The following is a 17,754-nucleotide window of genomic DNA, read 5'->3' as shown; positions in this document are numbered from 1 at the left end:
GTTTTGCTATGGTTGAAAAGCATATTTTGAAAATCTGAGATGACAGTGTTGTTTACAAAAGGCTAAGCTTGAGAGCTAGCATATTTATTTAATTTCATTTGCGATTTTCATGAATAGTTAACGTTGCGTTATGGTAATGAGCTTGAGGCTGTATTCACGATCCCGGATCCGGGATGGCTAGAATCAAGAGGTTAAGAGGGTGTGAACGATTCTGAATTGGTGTAGACAAAAATGAGCTCTCCAGTAGGTGTACCAAAACATTCAAGGGACATTTTCTCAAAAGTGGGGTTATAAGTTTATCAACTTTCTAAGCAGAATTACTTTCCCATTGTTCCTCAACTGTAGTGTATGATATAACATTTTCTAGATCTCTGAGCTCTACTTTAATCCAATGTAAAAAACACCATTTAAAATGTTGATTACATAAGACCGAATCGAGCCGGTTGGTCACATTTTGGTGAACATTGTTATCAATTTTGGTTAATAGCCTGTGTCACTCTGGTTGTTGGAGCTATCTGTTGTATGGTGAACTTGGGCTTCATGAAGGTTTATTTGTGAGTAAATCTGGCTTTGATAACAGCCAGTGCTTACCCAGACACCAACCGCACGTCACTGCTTAAAGTGTGCCCTAACTGGCCACTAAATAAAAACCATAAAAGAGTGCTGGTGCTGCATAGTAATAAAAAAGGTGGAAGATCCTCACTTGCACAGGTTCGTCGTGTCCATATTCAAAAAGCGAATGTTCATTCTTGTCTCGATCTCAATATCTTTCAGTATCTGAAAACAAATAGTTTTACTACCAGTATATTACATAGTTACTAAACTCTGATGATGCCTTCAACTATGTGTACTCTAATAACAAGACAACAATTGTGCTGCTATTGGCAAACAGCAGAGGGATGGGGCTGGCGAAATGTAACCACTTTAAAATTCTAAGACAGAGCAATGGATGCAAGGACAGACCATCCATCATATCAAAATTATAGTTTTAACCATATTTTGAAGCTATACAGTGTTTGTTTGCAAAACCATTGAAAAAGAAAAGCTAAAGCCATGACTTCTTATAGACACAAAATCATGTTGTATTACAAACCTTTAGGAAATGTTCAAAAGTGATCCCCTCATAAAACTCATCTGGTTCCTGAGAATGAAGAATGAGATTAATTGAATATAATTGATAAAAAAACGAATAATAGGTTCCAGGTCTAACACTCAGAGTGAAGAATATAATGTTTATAAAGCAGCCGTACCATGTGACCCATGGAGATACTGGCTACCTCCAGCATGGCAGCGTCTGCTATGCCTTTAGCCGTTTCCTTCCCCAGGGCTCCACTCCGAGACAGCAGCTCCTCCACTACCTACAGTACATACAGGGGCAAGGCAGTCATGGTTACAGCAGTGATATGCAGATAGTGTATTTAGTGTACTTGAAAGATAGGCCTAGGCAGTGGCTTACATGTCGGTACTCCTCCAGAGTGATTGTTCCATCATTGTCAGTGTCGTGCATGTTAAATAGGACTGGGGGAAAAAATAAGAAAGTGTTAAACTCTTTTCTGTTGGTCTGTCTTTACAAATATTTCCTTAACAAAGGTCTGCAAGTGTCACGAGGCAACGCTGTAATGCATTTGCTGAGTAATGCTGTATATTATGGGATATACAGTATTTGTTATTGTTTGTTGATTTATCTTTTGCAGAAGCAGCAGCTACTCTTCCTGAGATCCACAAAAAAACACAAAACATGACAAGTAACAAAACACTGACACGCTGTGTGGAGAAAAAATGTATAGCCTGGAGGGACAGCCTTGAATTGTACATCTTGTCTCATACAATCATTGGTTCCTGTAGGTGCTGGGTAGAGATATGAGGGGAGACTGTCATGACCCCCCCCTCAGCCCTTTTGGAAGAATGCACAGAATATGTTCTATAAGTTAAGATATGAGACGGTGCCAGACACATGCAGGAACCAACCCTATGTACCATGCCTATGTAGCTTGTCTGTGTAAGCAGTATATAAGAGAAGTAACGGGACTGCCCCGGCAAAGCAAATAGTGATTAATTTCAAATTGACTTTGAGTGTCCCTGTGTTGAATTTAGATGACAATTTGATCAGTGATTCCACCTGTGGAGCATCCCAGTGAAGGTCTGCAAGGGAGACAGTGAGAAAGCGTAAGTGAATTTCCTGTCTGACCAAAGACAACGTGGACCCTCCAAGACCAGACTTTTACTGAGAGCTGCCCGGAAGAAGATACCTGATCTGTGAACCTCTGAGGAACATGTCATCTGAATTTTAGTTAGTCAACTTAAATTAATTTGTATAATTAAAAATAAAATTAAAATAAACATAAAATGGTACCACTAGTCTTGAGGCTAGAACTAGTCTTAAGAGAAGACTAGAGTGAGGGCAAGTAACGGTACCATGATAAAGCCCCGCTGACAGCAGTCTGTAGGCATTTATAAGAGAAGTGTCTACATGGTCTGCAGCCACTACTAATAGCACAAGGTGTTATTGAGCATGAGGTGTAATTTGTTTATGTATAGGAAGTAGCGGCAAGAAAAATGTTGAAGATACATATGGTGCATAGGAAGTAACGACGAGAATCATTCAAGATGCAAATGAAGTAGAAGGGAGATTACCGAGTTTTAGTACCGAATATTGAGCTGATAAGCCAGCACCAAAGTTTGAATGTCCTAGCAGATTTGTTAAACAACAGTTTTCATATTTTGACTAGTTGATGTTACAGGGACAGTGAGTACAGGACATATGTCAATGCAACAGGTCAAAATGATAAGACTACAAAAAAGGGGCTTTTGGATTGTTTACTTTAGAAGGTGTCTATTCAGCTTAACAGGACACTGTATCATCTGATGTGTCTGAAGTATAATTCTATACACACATGGTTTTATCAAGACTTCCTGCCCAAGATGCAGTAAACTTTATTAAGACTAAGAATTTTTAGGACAGATTAAAATGTAGCACAGTGAAAACTAAGTAAATGTTTATTTTCTTTCTTCCAGGACTGATGGAATGTGCGCTAACAAGTTTTTTTTAATACATGTTTACCAATGATTCTGTATCTCTCCCCTTGAAAGGCTTCCTGAGGCAGGTGCCTTAGGAGAGCTGTTATTGAGACTGTGTACTATACAATATAAAAGGTACCCAGATCTGGTTGTTAAGGGAACTCCCAAATTAAGTAAGGCCTGGACATTTTGTTTGTTTTTACCCTACATTTTACCACACACCAGCACCCACACACAGCCCACCTGTTATGAATATTTTGTTAGTGGCGTTAACACTGTGTTTGATTTATTGTGGGGGGTCTTTATATTTAGGTTTTAGTGGGTTTTTAATTGGTTAGAAAAGGATGCACCTTAACTTCTTTGGGACTGGGGGGCAATATTGAGTAGCTTGGATAAAAAGGTGCCCAGAGTAAACTGCCTGCTACTCAGAGATTACAGTCACCTAGGTATTTGCAGTTGTCCACATATTCTAAGTCAACCGTCCAGAGTAGTGATACTAGACGGGCGGGCGGGTGCGGGCAGCAATCGGTTGAAGAGCATGCATTTAGTTTTACTAGCATTTCAAAGCAGTTGGAGGCCAAGGAAGGAGCGTTGTATGGCATTGAAGCTTGTTCGAAGGTCTGTTAACAAAGTGTCCAAAGAAGGGCCAGATGTATACAGAATTGTGTCGTCTGCGTTGAGGTGGATCAGAGAATCACCAGCAGCAAGAGCGACATCATTGATATATACAGAGAAAAGAGTCGGCCCAAGAATTGAACACTGTGGCACCCCCATTGAGACTGCCTGAGGTCTGAACAACAGGCCCTCTGATTTGACACACTGAACTCTATATCTGAGAAGTAGTTGGTGAACCAGGTGAGGCAGTCATTAGAGAAACCAAGGCTATTGAGTCTGCCGAAAATGATGTGGTGATTGACAGAGTCAAAAGCCTTGGCCAGGTCGATGAAGACTGCTGCACAGTACTGTCTTTTATCGATGGTGGTTATGATATCGTTTAGGACCCTGAGCGTGGCTGAGGTGCACCCATGACCAGCTCGGAAACCAGATTGCATAGTGGAGAAGGTACGGTGGGATTCGAAACGGTTGGTGATCTGTTTGTTCACTTGGCTTTTTAAAAGATTTTAGAAAGGCAGGGCAGCATGGATATAGGTCTATTACAGTTTGGGTCTAGAGTGTCTCCCCCTTTGAAGAGGGGGATGACCGCGGCATCTTTCCAATCTTTGGGGATCTCAGACGATACGAAAGAGAGGTTGAACAGGTTAGTAATAGGGGTTGCAACTACTCTGGCGGATAATTTTAGAAAGAAAGGGTCCAGATTGTCTAGCCCAGCTGATTTGTAGGGATCCAGATTTCTCAGCTCTTTCAGAACATCAGCTGTCTGAATTTGGGTGAAGGAGAAGTGGGGGGCGTTTGACAGTGATGAGGGGTGGTTGTTTGATCGTAGAACCATTACGGACGCAGGCAATAAGGCAGTGGTTGTTGAGAGCCTGGTTGAAGACAGCAGAGGTGTATTTAGAGGGCAAGTTGGTCAGGATGATATCTAAGAGGGTGCCTATGGTTACGGATTTAGGGTTGTACCTGGTAGGTTCCTTGATAATTTGTGTGAGAATGAGGGCATCTAGCTTAGATTGTAGGACGGCCAGGGTGTTAAGCATATCCCAGTTTAGGTCACCTAACATTACGAACTCTGAAGATAGATGGGGGGCAATCAATTCACCTATGGTGTCAAGGGCTCAACTGGGGGCTGAGTCTATAACAAGCAGCAACGGTGAGAGACTTGTTTCTAGAAAGGTGGATTTTTAAAAGTAGAAGCTCTCATTTTTTGGGGCACAGACCTGGATAGTATGACCGAACTCTGCAGGCTATCTCTGCAGTAAAGTGCAACTCCTCCCCATTTGGCAGTTCTATCTTGAAGGAAAATGTTGTAGTTGGGGATGGAAACCTTTATTGGTGGAGTGTGCTAAAGCAGTGAATAAAATAAACTTAGGGAGGAGGCTTCTAATGTTAACATGCATGAAACCAATACTTTTACAGTTACAGAGGTCAACAAATGAGAGTGCCTGGGGAATGGGAGTGGTGCTGGGGGCTGCAGGGCCTGGGTTAACCTCTACATCACCAGAGGAACAGAGGAGGAGTAGGATAAGGGTACAGCTAAAGGCTATAAGAACTGGTGGTCTAGTGCGTTCGGAACAGAGAGTAAAAGGAGCAGATTTCTGGGTGTGGAAGAATAGATTCAAGGCATAATGTACAGACAAGGGTATGGTAGAATGTGAGTACAGTGGAGGTAAACCTAGGCATTGAGTGACGATGAGAGAGGTTTTGTCTCTAGAGGCATCAGTTAAGCCAAGTGACGTCACCGCATGTGTGGGGGGTGGAACAAAAGGGCTATCCAAGGCATATTTGGCAGAGCTGGGGGCTCTACAGTGAAATAAGACAATAATCACTAACCAAAACAGCAATAGACAAGGCATACTGACATTAGGGAGAGGCATGTGTAGTCAAGTGATCATAGGGTCCAATGAGTAGCAATAGGTGAGTCAGGGAGCCGTTTAGTAGTCGCTACTATGCTAGGCGAGCTGGAGACACAGCGATTTAGACAGCTAGCGGGCTGGAGACGTCGCAATGGTAGAGCCTGTTGAAACCATCTCGGACGATTACGTCGGCAGACCAGTCGTGATGGATCTAGGGATGACCAAATTGCCCTGGAACAATTGAATGGGGAACTAAAAGAATTGTGTAAATTGGCTCTGAAAAACAGAGAGGCTCTTGACTATCTTTTGGCAGGTCAAGGGGGGACTCGTCCAATCATTTGCGATGAATGCTGTACTTTTGTCCCAGATCTCTCTTCTAATATGACTGACCTCGCCGAATACATTGCCACTGCTAAGAAAAATTCCCCACAACCAGAATGGTAGCTTGCAACTTAGTTGGAATCCCTGTTCGGAAGTTGAGGATCCCAAATTGCAAAAAAGTTTGCATAATTGTGTTATTAACATGGTGTGTATGTATGTGTGTTTTTGATAAATTCACTCCTGTTAATAAAAATATAACCTTTATTATGATAGTATGACCATACTAATTAGATTGCATAACCCAGAATGAAGGGTTTGAAAGTGTCTCTCATTACATGTTTAACAATTATTATCATAGAAGTGATAAAAGTAGGGAATGTGGAGGAAAAATTTATAGACTGGGGGGACAGCCTTGAATTGTACATCTTGTCTCACTCAATCATTGGTTCCTATAGGTGCTGGGTAGAGATAAGAGGGGGAGACAGTCATGACCCCCTCCTCAGACCTTTTGGCAGAACGCCCAGCTCGCTGACAATAAAGAGTGATTCATTTAATATTGACTTTGAGTGTCCCTGTGTTGAATTTCCACGACAACTAATAGACAAGGAGAGTCACACAAATGTAAAATACAACGCTATACAAACAATACAACAACAAAATGACACCAACAATACAACTATAAAATAATGTGCGCGTTCGAGTGTATCTGTGTGTGTGTATGCCCTCACAGTCCCTATTGTTCCATGAGAAGTTGCTGAATCCATTTTGTAAAGGTCAGAAAATTGACAGATTATTGTGCCCATTATTGATTCGTCACAGTGTGAGCCATAGTACACCTCAAACGTGCACAGTATCTTGTACAACCAATGATTTCAATGTCATTGTAGTAAGTACACACGCTAACAATAATGTTGGGTATCCATTTCAATGTAGTGTAACATTTTCCAATGATACTGAACTGCAATACATCTATCTTAACACCACCATACAGTAACATTTTAATGATGGCACTCACAGCGGAGTTTTTCCCTCCTGATAATCTCTCTCTGTTCCTCTGTCATGTCCAGTGCTGGAGGTCTGAAGTGGGACATGACCACCAGGAACTCCTCAAAGCTGATCTCCTGGACAGTCCCCTCACCATTCTGATGGAAGTTTCTATAGAGGCATACGAGCAAGGAACATAAATATCTTCATTGTGTAAACATATATTTTCTGTAATGCTCATTAGAAAGTAAACATGTGTCATTCTAGAAACAACACACAGGCACTACGTCCTAAGCACTTCACATAAATGTGAATGAAATGGATACCGTATACAATATGGTAATAGCTCCAACTTGGATGTTGATATCTTAGGTTGTTTGACTGCCATATAGATTATTTATATTCAATCCTTTCCGATCTACACAAATGCTAGTGGGTAGGGGTAGCTATGGGTTGTTTATGGACCAGGCTCACATTTGACTAATCCTGTGAGGAACCACCAAACTTACTGTATAATGAAAATCATACTATGTAGGTTAAAGCTGGGGGCATATTGAGAGCCGTTAACCTTAAGTCTTGTTCTTGATGAGGTACTTAACATAAACATGATAAACACCCACCTTTTGTCAAAGAAGGCCTCTATAATTTGGGTTCGGATCGGGTTGCATGACAGGTCTGGAATTGTGTTGAGGTCATCTCGTCTACAAGTGAAAAGACAAGAAGATAATTAGGTTTGCAGCAGGAAGCGGGTCAATTATAACACCTACTAAACAAAAGGCAAAACAAAACCTGTTAGGCTGGTTTATGCTAAAGAGATGGGAAGAACCACTTAATCAGAAATGCATTATGCCAGGATTACACCCATGTGTGTCTAAAAACCCAAACAACAGCACAAGTTAAAAAATAAAGTGTGTTAGGATGTGTATGAATGCCAAAAATGATTAGAGAGTCCTACCTCAGCGTGTCTTCATTGTGGCTCAACTGCTTGAATCTTTTATGCAGGATTCCAATCTGCTCGAAGGAAACTGAGGAACAAAAAAGGGACTGTCGTGAGTCCAAGACAGAGAGGTACATCCTGCCAACCTACCACAGCAGGTTAGAGGCCTAGATGGATGGAGCGGAAATGATGTGCATCTTCAAGAGGCATCTCCAATTAGCAAAATGCCAGGCAGCACATCAGTTACCACTGAATGGGCAGGAAACCATGACAAACTGCACAGCAATGCTGTTAATGGAACATAATTGTTTTATAATCTTTGCAAATACAATTTATGTTTGTGTCCTGTTCTGATCTCTAATGTATCATTCAGGCTGCCTGATTTGACATCCTCAGGCCTAACACATTATACACACGGTGTAAGCAGAGTGCAGTGCTGAATGTCTATTCAGCATCTATTTTCAGTTGATGCCATCCTTCCTCATGTGAAAAGTGTATATTCAGATGTAAAAACTATTTCACTTTGCATTCTCACAATGTCATTGTAATGATCGTCGTTGGAATGAGACCAAAGCGCTGTGTGGAAAGTTCATATTTAATGTTCACAAAAAAAACCACTCAGATAAAATGACAAAACGGAGAAAACGAAAGCGCACAGGGAAAGGTTGTTTTCTGTCAGGGAAAACAACCTAAACAGAAAACAATCACCCACAAAACACAGGTGGGAAAAGGCTACCTAAGTATGATTCTCAATCAGAGACAACGAGCGACACCTGCCTCGGATTGAGAACCATACCAGGCCAAACACATAAACACAACATAGAAAAAAGAACAGACTACCCACCCCAACTCACAACCTGACCCAACTAAAACAAAGACATAATAAAGGAACTAAGGTCAGAACGTGACAGTCATTGTCTATGTGAGTGCATAGAGTATAGAGAAATACATTGTTTTTAAATGTGTATTTCTAATGTAACTTAAGTAAACTATATATTACATGTAGTCTGAGAGAAAAAAAAACCTGTTCTGGCTGAACAGTAGGGATGAGCTCAAAGTATTTAAATTAATTCAAACAAGGACTGATGTCTAACAATCGCCACAATATTTGAATTGAGAGCGAGTGAGTGTTTATGAGTGAGCGAGTGATTGAGACAAAGTGAGTGAGTGAGTGTTTTTCAGTGAATACAAACAATACATTCCTCAGGTTATTGTATGGGCAAACTAGTATGAGCTAATATTGGATTACCAGTGGTATGAGGAAACTCACTGAGGGTGGGGATTTCAGACAATGTTAGAAAAGCCTCTTTGTTCATGGCCTCATTGCTTGCAAGGTTTTTCTGAAGCTGTAAACACAATATCTAATCTATTATTCATGGTGGTTCAATCAAGCCTACACTGTAAATGTACATAAGATACCCGGAGAAAAACGTTGCTACTACACATGCAATTTGCAGTTTTAATATTTTATAGCCACTGCATGGAGATACAGTATCTGGCCTACACTAGTGTCTTTCTATCATCATGTCAGAATACAGCCCTTATAAATATAGGAGATTCATCTGGTCTAATACCATTACCAAGTTTCATTTCTTTCATCTGACTTTAGTCAGAAGGACATTCCATAGCTGCTCAAACTGTAAAGGGGTGCATAACTGGTGGCAGGGAAGTCAGACGCAGGAGAGCAGAACTAGGTAATAGCCGGAGCAGTTTAATCCAAAAACCAACAGCATAAAAATACAACAGAATATGGGTACAAAAAACCCGCCGCGCACCAGTAAACAAGTGCACAAGCACTTACAAAGAAGTGGATCGACGATGGCTAGAAGACCGGTGACGCCGACCGCCGCCCGAACAAGTCACAGCACAGTTTTAGAGAATTTGGCAGTACATTCAACCAGCCTCACAACCACAGATCATGAATATCACATTGTGTGGGCAAGTGGTTTGCTGATGTCATCGTTGCGAACAGAGTGCTCCATGGTGGCGGTGGGGTTATGGTATGGGCAGGCATAAGCTATGGACAACGAACACAATTACATTTTATCGATGGGAATTGCAATGCACAGAGATACCGTGACGAGATCTTGAGGCCCATTGTCGTGCCATTCATTTGCCGCCATCACCTCATGTTTCAGCATGACAATGCACAGCCCCATGTCACAAAGATCTGTACACAATTCCTGGAAGCTGAAAATGTCCCAGTTCTTCCATGGTCTGCATACTCACCAGACATGTCACCCATTGACTCTGAATCGATGTGTACGACAGTGTATTCCAATTCCCGCCAATATCCAGGAACTTCGCACAGCCACTGAAGAGGAGTGGCACAACATTCCACAGGCCACAATCAACAGCCTGATCACCTCTATGCAAATTAGATGTGGTGCGCTGCATGAGGCAAATTGTGGTCACACCAGATACTGACTGGTTGTCTGATCTACGGCCCTACCTTTTTTTAAGGTATCTGTGACCTATAGATGCATATCAGTATTCCCAGTCATGTGAAATCCATAGATTTGGGCCAAATTCATTTATTTCAATTGACCTATTTCCTCATATGTACTGTAACTCAATAAAATATTAGAAATTGTTCCATGTTGCGTTTTTATTTTTGTTCAGTATAGTTTATGCTGGCAAGAACAGCAGCATGGCACTAGTTAAAATAAAATGATGCTTATTTCAATGGGAGAAATAACTTGTAGTATTTGTCACCTTGACCTGCCAATTAGCTAACGTAACAACAAGCCGATGAGAATGACCAGTGCAACAGTGTATCAAGGTACTTGCCAACGTGAGCTGCTTCCCACTGGGCAACTGTATCACATGTCGCCGGCAGTAGCTAACGTGGCCAATTTGTCCATCCCACTGATTTGATTTAGAATAGGATAGCCTACACAATAAATAATTTGTAACCATCTCGATGTCACCGTGATACAGTCTAACTACAATGGGGAGAGTTTGTGCTGCAAGCCGGCACCGCAACAACACAGGGCACAGTGTTCTTCACTTCCACTTACTTGTTCAAGAACTGCTGTCCAGCAGTAAAGAGAGGGAAGTAGCTAGATAGAGTAGTCAATATAAGGCCTGGGTGACAGCTAAAGCACATTTATTGCAGTGATTTTCACTGAAAATGTACAACTAAGGCATTAACGTCTACATTTTAGTTTTTTAAAAACTGAAGAATTACGGAATGATTCTGAACACTCTCCCAAGTCCCAATTATGGTAGCCAAGTTTCAAATTCTCGCTGAAGTTTCTAGCCACAAGCATAAACTACCTAGCTGGGAAGGGCCATGCTCATCTCCTGTGTGTGTGTGTGTGTGTGTGTGTGTGTGTGTGTGTGTGTGTGTGTGTGTGTGTGTGTGTGTGTGTGTGTGTGTGTGTGTGTAGTGAAATGGGTGAGTGAGAGAACTTTTGGGAAAGGTGAAGATGAGTGAGTTTATATAGGGATAAAATACATAACAATGGTATAAAGATAGAAACGGTACAAGGATAGTTAATAGTGATAATTCATAAAGGCCTGTGTCATGCATTTAAAAATGTTAAAAGGTTTGCCATTGCATTTGATAATGTCATTTTAAAAAGGGATAATAAATAAGAATACATTGATAAATGTAGCATCTTGGTTTACTGAACAATAGTAAAAGCTATGCAAATGTAAAGAATATATTTAGTTGTGCACTTGAGAAATGCATGTAAATTGTTGATGATTTTATGCTAAATATTAATTACACTGATGTGAAGCTGAAGCAACCTCTGTGTGATTCATTTCTATATTCCCCCCCTTTCAGGGGTATAACAGTAGCTCTTCTCCTTGCAAGGCATTCGGGAAAACACTGTAATAGGCTACTTGTAAAGATTCTCATCCAGTAGTGCTGTCGCCTACAGCAATCTATAACTCATGCTGTTTTGCTCTGTAAATAGCCCCCAGAACACCTACCACACAAGATGACGTTGTTATGGTGATCCTGTACTGTGGGGCGTTTCATTTCACAATAATGAAACACTTTAGCGCAGGATTACATAAACCCAGAAATATGATTATTCGCAACAATTATAATCGTATCCTACAGGAAAAAAACGTAATACTCACAGCCGGTCTTTTCTGAGAGATCTCTGTATTCGGGTTCATCAGGTAACGACTGTAATGCACCCATAACTCTGTAAACGCGCCAGCCGACCAATCCAGACGCATGAAAATAACGATTGGTCTCGCTCAGGACAACGCAGGTAGGCTACTGAACTCGAAACGGTGTCAGTTCAGTGGAATAGATATTCTTTCATTATCATATCCCCAACAACAAATCATGTTACAGGTCGATATGTACTGTAGGCTGCGCAAGGTCCTAATGTAAATGCATTTCAAGCTGCCAGCCTCTGCTGAGCGCGCACTTCCGCAACTTGGCTATCCAACGACACAACACTTTCTTCAACAGTGCATTATTTAGGTTCCTGTGATCTAGTTCTCATACTACAGTCAGCAGTGTCCTACTTAGGCTACATTGTAGTACAGTACGACATTCAATGTTTAATGCTTTATTACATGAGCTGCATTCATATCACTTTCCCTGCAGTCCTCTTGTAATGTAACCCAGCCATATAAAATACCCTGCAATATTCCAGATTTTTCCATATTCCAAACGTTTGTTGAAATTGACCAATGTTGTGCCTCTAAAGTCTACCTTGAAGCCAAACCTTCCTAAAACAAATATATAGCAGTTCTGTTTTCTTGGGGAGAAGACTCAGAGCATTTCGTATTATTCTGTAAGTAAATCTGATACATTACATTTAGTATGTATGATATGTTATGTTTTGTGTAGTTACATAAGGCAGATGGTTACTTAAGGCAAAAATGAAAGTAGGGTGGTTGGTCAGGGTGGATGGGTAGGCATATAATGCGAACGTCTAGCAACTCAAATTTTGCGACTTCGAATCTCATCACTGAGAACTTTAGCATTTTAGCTAATTAGCAACTTTTCAACTACTTACTACTATTTAGCTACTTTGCAACTACTCAGCATGTTAGCTAATCCTTCCCCTAACTCTAACCTTAACCCTTTAACCTAATTTAGGGTGACCAGACGTCCCCGCTTTTGGTGGCCTGTCCCCGGCTGGAGCTACGCTAAAAACAGACTGCAAAGTGAAATAATATTTTACGTGGCAAGAAAGACCAGACAGCAGAGTCTGTCGGTTGACGTCTCAATCGCGTTATGCTTATTTTGTCCAGCAGAGGGGGCTGCTCACTATATCATCTTCATTCACTCTTCTTCTACTAACTACCTGCTCGCGCTAGTTTTAGAGAAAACTGATGTGGAAAACTCAGCCAGAAGCTAGCAAGTGTCAAGTGAATCGACAACATCACCACAAACGTCTTTTCAAGCCAGGTAAGTTACAATCATTTGAGATACTAACTAATGAGGTTATAAGGTCACAATTTATTATATAGATAGATGCTTTATAAGGTTTTAAATAGGTTATGTTAGCTAACATTAGCTATGTCGACTAAGTTATCTAGTTAGGTTAGCTAGCTACTGTCGTAGTAGCTAGGTTAAACGTTTGTAGATTACAATTTTAATGGTTTGGCATAATAATAAGTAGTGTGAAAATATATTTTGAAATTTTCATGGATAAGATTAGCATAATGTTTACTGTTAGAGAGTGGAGAGGAAGGGGAGGACAAAGACTGGATAGGAAGAAGAGTGAAAGAGAGAGAGGAGGAAAGGTAAAGATATGATTACAGAGACTGCCAATGTATTATTCCAACCAATGTTTTTGAGATAAAATACAAAAATGAGGCATGCAATGGGAATCTGTTAACCAAAGTAATTTATCTAATAGTGTACTATTTATTATTAAAGATTGGAGAAGGAAAGATTAAGGGAGTAAAAAGAGTGAAGCGAGGAGAGTGTGGAAGAGTGAGGTGGAAAGGTAAAGAGAAGGAAAGGAAAAAAGAGCAGGAAGAGGAGTGAAGAAAAGAGGAGGAGAAAGATTGGAGGAGAAGAAAAAGTTAAGAGTAAGAAGAGTGACACAAGGAGAGTGAAGAAGAGCAGACAGAGGAGGTACAATGGCTCATTCCAAGAAACTGAAATGCCATTTTAATGACAACATGAGAAAATGTCCATTTATACACTCCGGTCAAGACGATAGAATGGTGAACTGCACCCTTTGTAATTCCTCTTTTTCAATTGGCAGCGGGGGAAGAACGGCAGTGGTAGAACATCAATAGACAAAAAAGCATAAAGCCTCTCTGATTGCCCGTGTTGGTATGCTCTCTGTCACCACATTCTTCAAGAAGGTAGAGCCTTCCCAAGAAGAATATGATTTAGCTGTGCAGGAGGGATGTCTTTGCATACCACACTATGCAACACAATCATAGTTACAGATCTCTGGGCTGCACAGCACAACTGACACGGAAGCTTTATGAGCCGAAGTTTACATGTGCTAGGACAAAATGTGAAGCCATAGCGAGTAACGTGTTTACACCATGGCTAACTACTTTGGTAACACAGGACCTAGACCAGGTTGAATTTGTGTCCCTGTCCATTGATGCGTCCAATCATGGACATGTAAAGCTGCTGCCAATACTAGTCAGATATTGTAAGATACAGTGCCTTGCGAAAGTATTCGGCCCCCTTGAACTTTGCGACCTTTTGCCACATTTCAGGCTTCAAACATAAAGATATAAAACTGTATTTTTTTGTGAAGAATCAACAACAAGTGGGACACAATCATGAAGTGGAACGACATTTATTGGATATTTCAAACTTTTTTAACAAATCAAAAACTGAAAAATTGGGCGTGCATAATTATTCAGCCCCTTTACTTTCAGTGCAGCAAACTCTCTCCAGAAGTTCAGTGAGGATCTCTGAAAGATCCAATGTTGACCTAAATGACTAATGATGATAAATACAATCCACCTGTTTGTAATCAAGTCTCCGTATAAATGCACCTGCACTGTGATAGTCTCAGAGGTCCGTTAAAAGCGCAGAGAGCATCATAAAGAACAAGGAACACACCAGGCAGGTCCGAGATACTGTTGTGAAGAAGTTTAAAGCCGGATTTGGATACAAAAAGATTTCCCAAGCTTTAAACATCCCAAGGAGCACTGTGCAAGTGATAATATTGAAATGGAAGGAGTATCAGACCACTGCAAATCTACCAAGACCTGGCCGTCCCTCTAAACTTTCAGCTCATACAAGGAGAAGACTGATCAGAGATGCAGCCAAGAGGCCCATGATCACTCTGGATGAACTGCAGAGATCTACAGCTGAGGTGGGAGACTCTGTCCATAGGACAACAATCAGTCGTATATTGCACAAATCTGGCCTTTATGGAAGAGTGGCAAGAAGAAAGCCATTTCTTAAAGATATCCATAAAAAGTGTCGTTTAAAGTTTGCCACAAGCCACCTGGGAGACACACCAAACATGTGGAAGAAGGTGCTCTGGTCAGATGAAACCAAAATTGAACTTTTTGGCAACAAAGCAAAACGTTATGTTTGGCGTAAAAGCAACACAGCTCATCACCCTGAACACACCATCCCCACTGTCAAACATGGTGGTGGCAGCATCATGGTTTGGGCCTGCTTTTCTTCAGCAGGGACAGGGAAGATGGTTAAAATTGATGGTAAGATGGATGGAGCCAAATACAGGACCATTCTGGAAGAAAACCTGATGGAGTCTGCAAAAGACCTGAGACTGGGATGGAGATTTGTCTTCCAACAAGACAATGATCCAAAACATAAAGCAAAATCTACAATGGAATGGTTTAAAAATAAACATATCCAGGTGTTAGAATGGCCAAGTCAAAGTCCAGACCTGAATCCAATCGAGAATCTGTGAAAAGAACTGAAAACTGCTGTTCACAAATGCTCTCCATCCAACCTCACTGAGCTCGAGCTGTTTTGCAAGGAGGAATGGGAAAAAATGTCAGTCTCTCGATGTGCAAAACTGATAGAGACATACCCCAAGCGGCTTACAGCTGTAATCGCAGCAAAAGGTGGCGCTACAAAGTATTAACTTAAAGGGGCTGAATAATTTTGCACGCCCAATTTTTCAGTTTTTGATTTGTTAAAGTTTGAAATATCCAATAAATGTCGTTCCACTTCATGATTGTGTCCCACTTGTTGTTGATTCTTCACAAAAAAATAGAGTTTTATATCTTTGTTTGAAGCCTGAAATGTGGCAAAAGGTCGCAAAGTTCAAGGGGGCCGAATACTTTCGCAAGGCACTGTATATGATGGCAACGCATCTGTGGAAACAAACCTGCTTGATTTTGTTGAATTGAAAGGAGAAATAGCAGAGGAAATTGCTGCTGAGGTCCTGGTGTTCATCCAAAAATGTAACCTGGAAAACAAAGTCGTGGCATTCTCTGCCGACAACACAAATACCAACTTTGGAGGACTGAATAGGCTGGGGAGGGTCAATGTCCATACCAAAGTTAAAAATGCTCTGAAGTGGGAGGTGATTAGATTAGGTTGTCCTGCCCGCAACATTCATAACACGGCCAGAACAGCTTTGGATATGATTCCCCTTGATGATGAGTACCTGCTCACAAAGATATTTGGATATTTTCACCGTTGTAGAAAGACTGAAGAGCTTTTTTTAGGACACAGAAATGTTCGCTGGCTGTCCATGTTCCCGGCTCTAGAAAGAGTGCTGAAAATGTATGTGCAATTGAAATCCTTTTTTCTTTCTGAAGACAAATGCCCTGTTGTCCTGCGAACAATGTTCGAAGATACACCGACTGAATTTTGGCCTTTGTCCATGGAAACCTGACCGTATTCAGTGACACAATCAAGATGCTTGAAGGCCAGGACCGCTGTGCTGTGGAGTCAGCTGCAATTCAGAGAAACATTAAAGGCAAAATTGACTGCAAGACGTGATGACAACTTCATTCCAGTTTTGGTCAGAGGACTTCTGAGAGAGCTAGAGGAAACTGTAGCAATGTCTAAAGAGAGCTTTCTCAAAACATCCCAATCATTCTTCACTACAGCTGTGAACTACTTGCAAGCATGGGAAAAGCACACAGATAATCTAAAAGATTTACATTGTCTCCTTTTTAAAAAGGCAACCTCCGCGTGAAGAGATCCTGAAGGCAGCAGGCACACTGCAGGAAAAATGCCCCAATGTGACCATCAATGAGGATGCATTGTTTGACAAGGTTACTGGCCAGCAAAAGTTTCTAAAGGGAGGATTGCTTGAAGAATGGAAAACATCTGAGACAGAGCTTAGTCAGAGATGGAGCACGGTGGTTACCCACTTCAAAGAGAACAACATCCCACACACTAACCTGGCTAGATTAGCGTCTGTTGTCATGTGCTTACCTGGAAGTTGTACACCAGTTGAGAGAGTGTTCTCCCAAATGAATGATCTATGGACAGCAGCAAGAAATAGGTTCACTGTTCCTACCATCAAGGCCATGCTTATTGTGAATATAAACTTCAACCTCCTCTGCCAGGAGTTCATGGAGAAGCTGGCCAAAGACAAAGCAATCCTGAAGAAGATACATTCTGCTGAGAAATATTCAGATTAGGTTGGTATAAGTATATTATGTAGTTACCAATCTCATTTTATTTCTTTATTTTGTTAAGTATTTCACATATACTATTGTCTGGGTTTTTTTCTTCAATTTTGCTCATGTTCTCTTCTGTTCTTATTCTACCTAGACTACCAGGACCACAGAATGGCTGTTCAGATTGGACAGTTCTGTCTTGTCTGTAATGTTTCTGTAATAAAGTTGTTTTTTCTATCACAGTGTGCCTGTTAGACTAAATACATGAAACCGGAATTTTCCCCCTTTTTTTATTTCATAGATAATAACATTGGATATTTTAATGATATATTGACCGCCGAACTGGAAATGTCCCCGGTTTTAATTTCAGAAATCTGGTCACCTTAACCTAACTCCTAAACTTAACTGTAACCCTAGCCTAGTTAACATTAGCGAGCTAGCTAATGTTAGCCACCTAGCTAGAATTCGACATATCGTACGATTTGCAAATTCGTAACATATTGTACATTT

The 17,754-nt window shown here is 40.9% G+C and overlaps 1 protein-coding gene and 1 long non-coding RNA gene across 2 annotated transcripts; one reads left to right on the top strand and one right to left on the bottom strand.

Moving 5' to 3' along the window:
* Positions 1 to 86: 86 nt before the first annotated feature.
* tescb (tescalcin b) lies at positions 87 to 12,142 on the bottom strand. The gene is made up of 8 exons (XM_024381351.2): positions 11,827 to 12,142; positions 7,750 to 7,819; positions 7,415 to 7,495; positions 6,826 to 6,965; positions 1,457 to 1,518; positions 1,251 to 1,358; positions 1,094 to 1,141; positions 87 to 777 (listed from the first exon to the last, which is right to left on the bottom strand). Exons 1-8 carry the CDS (start codon positions 11,888 to 11,890, stop codon positions 700 to 702), a joined length of 651 nt encoding a protein of 216 aa, XP_024237119.1. The 5' UTR covers positions 11,891 to 12,142; the 3' UTR covers positions 87 to 699.
* Positions 12,143 to 12,811: 669 nt separating this feature from the next.
* Positions 12,812 to 17,486, top strand: LOC121840153. The gene is made up of 2 exons (XR_006079427.1): positions 12,812 to 13,117; positions 17,191 to 17,486. It is a non-coding gene; the product is annotated as an uncharacterized LOC121840153 (long non-coding RNA).
* The last annotated feature ends 268 nt before the right edge of the window (positions 17,487 to 17,754 follow it).

The sequence above is a fragment of the Oncorhynchus tshawytscha genome, linkage group LG20 (genome assembly GCF_018296145.1).
Source record: "Oncorhynchus tshawytscha isolate Ot180627B linkage group LG20, Otsh_v2.0, whole genome shotgun sequence".
Classification (NCBI taxonomy): domain Eukaryota; kingdom Metazoa; phylum Chordata; class Actinopteri; order Salmoniformes; family Salmonidae; genus Oncorhynchus; species Oncorhynchus tshawytscha.
This window is presented reverse-complemented; position numbering and strand designations above follow the sequence as displayed.

Excerpts from the sequence above, each read along its gene's own strand:
- tescb (XM_024381351.2), bottom strand. The coding sequence starts at position 11,890 with ATGGGTGCATTACAGTCGTTACCTGATGAACCCGAATACAGAGATCTC. Across the intron at positions 7,496-7,749 it reads CACAATGAAGACACGCTGAG|ACGAGATGACCTCAACACAA; the intron begins GTAGGACTCTCT and ends TTTCACTTGTAG. Across the intron at positions 778-1,093 it reads CTTTTGAACATTTCCTAAAG|ATACTGAAAGATATTGAGAT; the intron begins GTTTGTAATACA and ends ATTTGTTTTCAG.